This window comes from Piliocolobus tephrosceles, chromosome 14, assembly GCF_002776525.5.
Source record: "Piliocolobus tephrosceles isolate RC106 chromosome 14, ASM277652v3, whole genome shotgun sequence".
NCBI classification, from domain to species: Eukaryota; Metazoa; Chordata; class Mammalia; order Primates; family Cercopithecidae; genus Piliocolobus; species Piliocolobus tephrosceles.
In genome coordinates this window covers 60,451,734-60,461,823 of record NC_045447.1, presented here as the reverse complement: position 1 = coordinate 60,461,823, position 10,090 = coordinate 60,451,734, and the positions used below count along the sequence as shown (strand labels likewise).

Genomic DNA, 10,090 nt, shown 5'->3' with positions numbered 1-10,090 from the left:
TAGTGAGATGGGGTTTCACCATGTTGGCCAGGCTGGTCTCCAACTCCTGGACTCAAGTAATCCCCCCGCCTCGGCCTCCCAAAGTGCTGGGATTACAGACATGAGCCACCATGCCCGGCCTGAATTCTTATTTTCATATAAAATATTAGATTTATAATAAGACTTTTAAGTTGCACCTAAAGGCTTAGGCAACAGTAGTCCTTTGAATTTACACTTTCAATATATTTAACTGATTAAAATTCAGTTTCTTTGGAGTAGTCCCTTGAGTGCACAGTGTTCCCACAGATATTTAAAAGCTCAAATGATATTAGTAAGCACTCCATAAGTGGTAGTTACAGATGGTTGCTCACTCTTGACGATTCATTTATCTTAATGACTTTTGACTTTACAATGGTTCAGAAGCAACACACGTTTAGTAGAACATCAATAAATTACATGAGATCTTCCACACTTTAGTATAAAATAGGCTTTGTGTTAGATGATTTTGTTCAACTGTAGGCTTAATGTAGGTGTTCTGAGCAACTTTCATGTAGACAAGGCTAAACTGTGATGTTCAGCAGCTTAAGTGTGTTAAATGCATTTTTGACTTAACAATACTTTAACTTACGATAGGCTCATCAGGACATACCTCATCATAAATTGAGGAGCATCTATATAATTAACAGTAACTCTTGCTTTCCCTGTTGTCCCCTCGAATCCCTGAAATAAAACTTCCATGACCATGTATGTATTTCTTGTGACCCTGAGGGTCCTGATTAGTCACAGGTAAGAATTACTCCAAACAACAAAACAATCCTTCTTTGAGTCAATAATTTTATTACTATTATTTTTCACACCGAGGAGACTTAGTTATATAAAGTGATATTCTATGAATTGATTATCAGTAGTAGAAGCACAAAGGTGTGGACAGTGAAACAACAAGAAACACCCTTTATCAGAATGAAGTCCATGTGAGACAGAAGTACATACTCCAAACAGCCTATGTACAAATAAATAGCTTCCTGTCTATGTACAGACACATTCACAGAGAATAAACTGACATAGTGTCGCCATGTATCTCATCATCCAGTGAAAATTGCTCATAATAAACATAACACATATAAAAAGACAGAAGTAATTTGGAAGTGCATCCACTGGATTTTTGTAGGGGTGAGGATAGGGGTTACAATGTTCCTTTAAAATGGAGGTGAACAAAGGAAGCATGAGACCACGTCTATCCTAAAAAAGATCCTTTACAAAAATGGCATTCTGATATTTTTAACATAACCTGTCTAAAAGACAGTTTATATGTTATAGAGCAAATGTCTATGTTGGTGTCAACGTTGACAACATTTTCTTTGTTTTAACTATATCTGAAGAACAAAAGTGTAATTTCTTTCTTGTAGTGCTAGCAGCAACTTCACTGAATCAAGAAGGTAGCTTTTGCTATTCTTAGTTTTGATGGCTTTTTGAGTCTGTGGATTGCTTGAAGGTGGAAGCTGTTGCTTCCGGAGTCTTTCGACATGAGCAGAAGAAATATCAAGGCTAGATGCAGGGCATATATGTGTACTTTGTGTTCAGGGTTCAACAGTGTGATTTGGTAACAGAGGCTCCCTCTTCCGAATAGTCTCAGCCCTTTAGAGAAACTCTTCAGACCACAAAACTGCCTCTAACAGAGGACTATCACTGGCCCTTGGTTCAGATACCCTTTGTTTGTTTAGGGCAATTTGGCCATTTAACATAAAATTGATGGGGTTGTCCAATGTAGTACCCATGTTTACTCTATATAGATAATTTAGGTACCCAGTTCTGGTGGATATTTCTAGACTACTAAGTGCTTTTTAGTAATTATTTTACTTTTACTCAAATTATATAAAAGGGCTGGGTATGGTGGCTCATTCCTTTAATCCCAGCACTTGGGGAAGCAAAAGCAGGAGGATCTCTTGAGCCCAGGAGTTTGAGACCAGCCTTTGTAACATAGTGAGACCCTATCTCTTAACAACAACAACAACAACAACAATTAGCCAGGCATGGTGGCATGTGCCTGAGGTCCCAGCTACTCAGGAGGCTGAGGTGGGAGGACCGCTTGAGTCCAGGTGTTTGAGGCGACACTGAGCTATGATTGCACCACTGCACTCTAGCTTGGGTGACACATCGAGACCCTGTCTGTTAAAAAAAAAATTATATAAAAATTTGTGATGAAGTAAAACATTAAAGTTTTTAGTTGTGGGGACATCTTTATGTATGTGTGTGTAAACAGTGTACCATACTAGGTTAGAACTTGTGTATTTTAGCAGAGAGGAGGAAAATAACCACCAAAGCATTATGAAGTCTGCTGTCCTACATGTCCTCTGAAGGAAGGTTAATAATTTAGGCATAAGGAATTACTGAAAAATTGTATGTCTCTATTTGCCATTTTTATAAGGGAACTTCTTACACCCATCCTATATTTATATAAAAGCTCAAACACATCCTACATTCCCAGGTATATGTTTGCTAATTATCTATTTCATTCTCCATATGGGTGAACTTTGCTTTACATAACAAAATGGATTCCTGAAAAAAATCTACAATTTAAAAATAATTTCCATGTAGTATTAGAACTTGCTAAATAAACTGTAATAAGCTATTTTGAAAACGAAGAATGCTTTTGTGAAATGAATAATTTCTTTGATTTTCAGTTTTATTAAAGCACACATCTAAAATTTATAAGTAGATTAGGATTGCCTAGAACAATAATTGTAGTTAATAAAAATAGAACAGATAAACTCCAATTTACAATAAACAATACAAAACAGGAATGACTCATGGACTGCTTATTGATTGACTATATTCAGAAGCCCTGAATATATGTATTATTGGTATTTTATGGCTTTAATTAAGACAATTGTCTCTTATGAAGTACTATAAAGTGCAATATTAAAAATTAAAAAACCCAAAAGGCATCCATTGTCCTTCAGTTTTATTCTGATGAGAAGAATTGGAGATTTGTTTAATTAAATGGCAAGAAGTTACTTACCCTTAATTCATGCATGTAATTTCATCCTTAAAATAATTTTATTCAGGGTTTCAGACTTTTTTTACTTTTCTATTTTTTATGACATGATTTAAAAAATTAGTATTTTCTTTTGGTTAGCTGAGTATTTTGGAGGCCTGTTAGTCTCCAAGGCCTTAGTTACTTACGGATCCATTATGGAAGGAATATGCAACCCAATATGTAAGAATGCAGAAACAAATTCCCATCCTTTTGGTGAACCCTAGCCCATGAGATCAATCAGCAGCTTTACAAGTTCTATCCAACCTACCACACAAAATGATGTAAACACACTGCAGTACTGCTTAATAAGTGGAGATCCAACCATTTACCCCAGTTTCATTTTTAAAAGAAAAACATTGATTCCTCTTGATAAATTAGTGGGTGTAAGTGCAGGCCCAGAGCTTTGGAGTAATCTAAAGTGGTGTCTTCCCGATTGTGAGTTCTTTGTGAGTCTGAGATTATGACCTAATGACCTTAGAAACAGTTTGTGACCTTGACTTCACCAGGGCTTCATGGTCATGCTGCACCCAGTATAGTTCAACACTGTTCAGACAGTGATTATGATTAGTCATAAGAACTATGACTAATCATTTAAGAACAACATAAGGAATTTAAAAAGGCTTAGTAGAGAGGAGCTATAAAAATTAAGAGGGTTAAAGACTCAAAAATCTAAAGATAATTTTAATGAAAATAGGTAAAGAGTCACATAGTGGTGACTTCTAACTATGTCTGGGGCAAAGAGTGAAGAGTGCCCAGATGCAGTTACTTTCTGCCAACAAAAAAACAGGTTCATTAAGGGGAGGGGTTTGGGTTAACTTGGAGGGAGGCTTTTTCTGATGCTGATGGTTGTTAAACATTGAGCTGGGTCACACCAGCATCTATGCTGGGATCTCCCCCGTAAGAGGATTATCCTTTGGATTAGCGTGATAGACTGGACAAACCCTCTTAATGGAATTACATCTTTGGTGGGAGCCTATGCAAGCTCCATGGCATTCTTTCAGACTTAGATATTTGTCTGTTTTTAAAAATTTTATTAGGTTTTCCAGCCTGTCAATGAATGATCTAATAGAAGTGCTTTGGCTTAGATAATATGGTGCTCTACACAGTCCCTCACTATTTGTACACTAATTTGAAAAGAGTTGCCTATCCCGTCGTAATTGCAGGGTCATTTTTGCCTTTCAAATGCTGCCTGACTTGTGGATTTGCTTGTCCTTTGTAGCTGTTTCTTACTCTTTCTGAAGAAATCTGTCCCTAACCACATTAAGGACCTCCGCGGAGTTTGGGTGGTTCTGAGCAAGGCTGGTGGTGTCCCACGTGTGAGGAAGGCATGCAAAATGCCAGTGTGTACATTAGCTAGGGGGAGTCAGTGTGGAAAACAGAGTCCTTCCAGAGCAAACAGGAGTGTGCCTGTGATTTCTACAGATGCTCCTGGTGATTACCTGCCACAACCTGTGCAGGTCCAAAGCTCCCGGTGAAAAAGGAATATTGCCATGGTGTAATAAGAAGTAATAGAGTTGAGCTGGCTGTGTAGTAGTTCCCTTATTGCTTTTCTTGTTTGCTATATATTTAAAAAATATGAAGCTGTGAGATTAAAACTGAAACACAAAGATAGAAGCAGAGGCAGAGTCAGGCAGCTAACTGTAAATAGATGGTGGAACAGGGCAGGGTTACTTTTCTTTCCCAAGGTCTTCCTGAGATGGTTTATTTTTTATTTTTTAAAAAAATCTAAAACCGTATATGGGCTCTTGTAATTGGCTAAACATAGCCTGATATTTGTAACCATTTCAAACTACACAGGGATATATTTCAATGTGATACTTGGTTGCTTAGAATCCTAGGAGATTAATATCTCCTTTCTTCCCTTTCCTTATTCTTTTTTTTTTCCCTAACCCACTCTTAATGACAAGGCCTTATTTAGTAATTAAAGACAATATTGTTGAAAAGAGGTATAGGGGTTGAGGGAGGTATCTTTTAAAAATACTAAGCTGGATGGCTAAGGAAGATGTGGCTTAGCAAGAGTGAGCACTGACTTCTATGCATGCTTTCAGGAGAGAGTTGTTTTCTCCAGAAATCACCCTGAGAACAGCTTCACTTTCTTCTGGAACAGAGCTGCCACCTATAATAGGGCCACCTACTTACTGGAAAAAAAATCTGTCCAGCTGCAAGGAAGCATAGCATCCACATAATCTTGCGTGTGTGTGGGAATGTGGGTGTGTGTTTGGTAGATGTGGGGAGGAAAGCACACGGACATGTTCTGAAATGCTTGCCATCAGACCCATGTTAGATAGTCCAACGCAGTAATTTCTGCAGAGCATTTAACACGACTTCCATCTTCTTCAACTCTATCTGGCCAGCCGCTCTACCAGGTGTCATTTCTTTGGTCAACTTTTTGTTAAGGTGGTCTGGAGGTGGGCTCCCTTGGTAGCTCAGCTCTTCTCACACTGTTCCAGAGGCCTTTAAAAGCTATGTGCAGTGGTGGGGAGTTTGCCAACTCTCTCCCTGCCCAGGAATGGATGTACATTAACATTGTCAAATGTCTAATCAGTGAGGCAGCTGTGTTTTGCTGAAAGGGCTCCAAACCACCTGATTCATGTCTTCCCTATAAAATAAATTATAATGGCCCTTGTCAGGTGACACCTGTTAGAAGCCTTACAAAGCATTTTCCCTGAATATAAAACAGCCTCCCCCTCTTTTTATAATCTTCTGGGCAAGGCTTTAGGACATTCTGCATCTGCCGAGAGTATAAACAACCCTATCCCTTAGTCCCTGCATATATCATTGCTCTGTCACTGACTCAGTTTAGGTCCCGGGAAGCTGCATAAACACCATCTAATCTTCAGCTTCAGTTCATCAGGATCTGTTCAGGTGCAGAGGGCAGCTGGAGATGGCACGGGCATTCTCAGATGCAATTTAGGAGTTTCTATTTGGGAATTGTCAGTTTGAGCCAAGCTGCTCTGCTGCCTTGGAAGTATGGGGGAGGGCAGGCGGTGACAGCAAGCAAGACCTGCTTGGTTTGCTGTGAGTAAATGAAATCATTTGTGTGCAACTCGTTTACTGTAGATGGATTAGTACACTGTTGGCTCTTGAATTGTTGGTATCTTTTATACCCTGCTCCAGAGAAGCAAAGAGAGTATCTGCAGTCTAAATTTTTGCTCTGTATTTTCTGTTGTGTATTCTTTGCCTCTATATTAGCATTAGGGATATGGCTGACTGAGTTCCTTAAGGCTATAAATCGATATTCTTAGGGTGGGAAAATATAGGTACATAACGTGAATATTTGTAGGTATACGTGCATGGAACAAACAACCTTACGAAACCAGGAAGAAATGTTCCCTTTGGTTTGTGTGCATGACTTTCCTCTTCCTTGACTTTGGCAAACTTGATGCTCCCTGCTTTAGAATCCTGAATGTGATAGGGTCAGAGGGTGATGATGTAAGTCATATTATATGTGTACATATAGATCTGGTATAAAGATATATATATATATATATATATATTTATATATGTATATACACAGTCATGCAGGAAAGGAGTTAGAGATGTCCTGTTTTAGCGACCACGATGTGGAAAGTTCTTTCTTATAATTATGCCAATGATTTGAATGGTTTAAAGACCCATTGTTGAACTTTGTACACATCTCTCTGAATTTACTCTGGCTCAACACATAACCACTTATACAGAAATGAAGGGAAAGCAAGGGCAGGCTGTGGAATCACTTGTGTCCCATCCAGTGAGGGAGCAGTGCTGTTGTAAGTCAAGCTCAGTGCACATGACTGATGTGGGAATGGGGCTTGGAAATTTTGTCTTCCCAAATGCAACTTCACATGAAAGACCACAACACTTCCTGTGAAGTGGAGCTCTGAAACAAGCAAAGGGCACCATAGCTGCTTGGATCGTTCTTCACTGTGAGCTGGGAATAAATGGGAGGGAGTGAGGAAGCAGGGGGAGGATCAGGAATAAGAAGAGGGCGGCACCAGGTCTCCTTCAACTTTTGTTTTACATAATCTGTTTGCAGTTGAGTCAGTCACCTATTTAAACCTTGTTTCAAACAACACACTGGTCAATAATATAAAATTCACACAATAACCCGCTTCACTGCCCTTCAGGAAATACACAGGGAAAACAACTGGAGTTTTTAAACTTTAAAAGTTCACTTCCTCATTCTTTCACTCTAAGGAAGCAGCACAAATTCTTGCCCCAGTACGAAGTCCTGACCTTGATGGATGAGATTCATTCCCATGAGGTGGCAGGTTCCACTGAGCGCCTCTATTGGATGGTGTTTCAATAGCTTGGCAGGCACTGTCACACATCTGAAGACCCCGCTCTGCCGAGCTGGGGAGATGTGAAAGCCAGCCTCTGACTGGCAGCCATCTTGATTTCTTGTTTTCCCGGGGGCCTCGGGTTTGAAGTGCTTTTTGCTACTGGGTGAAGAGCAATGATGGGCATTTCCTGTTATTGCCATGCTCTGTGGGGTGAGCTGGGGTTTTCAGGAAGGAATACTGAGCTTGATCGGGGGCTGTCAGGTTACCTTTCCTCTTATTCCGCTGTGAGTTCTGCATCCTATCTTCCTATGTTAAGAGGTATGTGCTTACAACAAAATCATAGCCGGCGTCAATGAGAGAATAGATTGGTGATAGGAACACATACGGTGAAATTTCCCATATGCCGTATGTACTGACTTAGACATAGGATGGGTACAGAATAATGAACCATCCTTGATTCAATTTTTCAACTGATTTTAAAGAAAGCATGACTTGGAGAAATGAAAAGCGCTCTATATAGTTTTCCACTGATTTAGTTTGCCTATTTTTCCCCCTTGCTGGCTTTATTTTCTACTGACATGGATCTGAGAAATCACACAAGGTGTCATACAGAACTTGGGGGCATTGAATGCATGAAATTAAAATATTCCATGTAATGTTGAGCAAAATCAATAAATCAAATTGTTAGAGGAATAGCTTCAAACCAGTGTAAGGAAGCTGTCAAATACAGTGTACTCTAAAACCTAGACAGAATCCCAGATAAGGTCCTGATGGAAGAAGAGACATAGATGTTACAAGAACTTTAACCAAAGTCTGGTCCTGGTACAACTCGACCTAGCACTCAGAAACCTTCCTGGAGTGCACTGAGTGTGCAAATGCCTTTCCAAGCATCTCTAAGCTGTCTCAACCCAAGCAGTGCTGATCAGAGTTAATTTAGTGCTATTGGGAATAATGATTTCTTCAGACACTAAAGCCCTTTATGACTACATTGGAAAATGTTTTAAAGAACTATGCCCTTTCATCCCATTAGGTGGCAAGGCCCACTAAGCACCTTTACTGGATGGTTTCTTATCACACATCTAGGCTCTCTTGGCAGCCCTTAGCATCAAAATATATCTAAATGACAATCACAGCTAAACTTACCCCCCTTCTTTTGATGATAATGGGACATGCGCTGGAAAAATACAGGTTCAGTTTATATAGTCTTGCTGTCCTAGAAAAAGCACTAATTTGGTTTGTAGTCATATTTTCTACTTGCATGCTGGGACAATATAAGAACAAAATAAAACAAAAAGCCCAACCCTGGTTACCTCCCTGCTTCCCCAAACCAATGTCCACCCAGCCTAGGTTTTTAACCTCTGTCTGTCCTAAGTACCCTGACTTTCTTGGTCAGGGTACTCAGTTGGAGGTGGGCAGATGGTCTCCCTGTTTGGCTTGTGGGAATGTTTTGGAAGGCTCAATTCAGGGCCCCTAGAGACCTTCTCCACTAAGCCCTCCTCCCTGCAAACTATTTCCCTGAACCATCTACCTTACTAGGCAGGATCCCAGTAAGTCCAAGGTAGGCTGAAGGTCACAGCAATGCTACCTTTGTCCACTGGTTCCATTAATTCACCTCTTGTACTTAAGAGGTAAAGTCCAGACTGCAGGTTGATGCCCCTCTTGAAATAAGTACTATAAATATACTAGAGCTATCCCTGAAAAGATGCATTTGTACTTTTATATATATATGATTATATATATAAAATTTTTCTATTTATTTACAGGTATGTACTAATCTATAGGTATGGAAAGAGAGGTATAGTACAGGAACAGGCAGGATTTGTGTGTTCATGTGCGTATATTTATAGTATGTATATTTATAGGTGTATATATATAGCCTCTGTCGTTGTTTGCATCGAATGTACCTCCGACCAGCGAGGAGTACCTGTCAGTGGTGAATAGGGAGAAGCCCCCATATTGACGGTTCTCTTTGTCTCTTACATGAAATCATTTGAGTAGGCAAGGTGGAAGCAGCCTGTTAAGTGAATGGGTCCAGCGTGAATCCATCTCTCCTCAAATCCATCAAGGAGGGACACTTGGTACCCAGGGCTGTGTGCCAGCTGCCTCTTCTCAAGAGGTCAAGGAGCCCAGAGCCCAGAGCGGGGAGGGATCATTCATGCTGCTGGTGCAAGATATGGCTTTTCCTACTAGATGGAGACAGGGCATGTAAGAATTCTGTCTTCCAGGAGAACGCTCACCACCAGGAACACAAAGTAGAGGCCAAACATGATGAAGCCCAGGATTTTGTTCATTCGCCACTTGCAGAGGGCAATGGAGAGGATGACGAAGAGCAGCATGATGAAGAGAAGGACGATGGCACAGAAGAGGCCATTGCTGCTGACAGCCACTGGCTGGAATCTGTGAATGACGGTGTACAGGAGCCAGGGCAGTGGGAGCCTGTGCAGGAGGGAAGCAGGGCAGAGGGGAGTGGGAAGACAAGGGAGTAGTCAGACACGTTGAAGAAGGCAAACAACCTATTACGTTCTCAGGAACTCTAATCTGTGTGTCTTGTTAGGTTCACTATGACTCGGGCACGGTTGGCCCAGGAAACCACATAAGGAAATAAGACTTTAAAAACCTTTATGTTCTGACTGAATTCAGAGCAGGGAGAACAGTTAGACAACATCAAAGACATGACTGCTGTAGGTGATTTCTGCATTTGCGAATTTGATGGGAAATTATTTTGTTTCCTTCCTAGTTGAGATTAAAATGTTGCTTTCAGTCCTAAAAAGGTGAATTGCAGGATTTGCACAGGGTGAAGGGAGCAGGCAGG

The 10,090-nt window shown here is 40.3% G+C and overlaps 1 protein-coding gene across 4 annotated transcripts in view; it reads right to left on the bottom strand.

Annotated features, from left to right (window-relative positions):
- Nucleotides 1-796: 796 nt before the first annotated feature.
- SLC24A2 (solute carrier family 24 member 2) overlaps nucleotides 797-10,090 on the bottom strand; it is a 276,630-nt gene continuing 267,336 nt past the window's right edge. For all 4 annotated transcript variants that reach the window (XM_023190029.3, XM_031934081.1, XM_031934080.1 and 1 more), the window contains one exon: nucleotides 797-9,714. In XM_023190029.3, coding sequence (XP_023045797.1) covers nucleotides 9,465-9,714 — 250 coding nt within the window. In that variant the 3' untranslated portion in view covers nucleotides 797-9,464. The remainder of the gene's footprint in view (nucleotides 9,715-10,090) is intronic.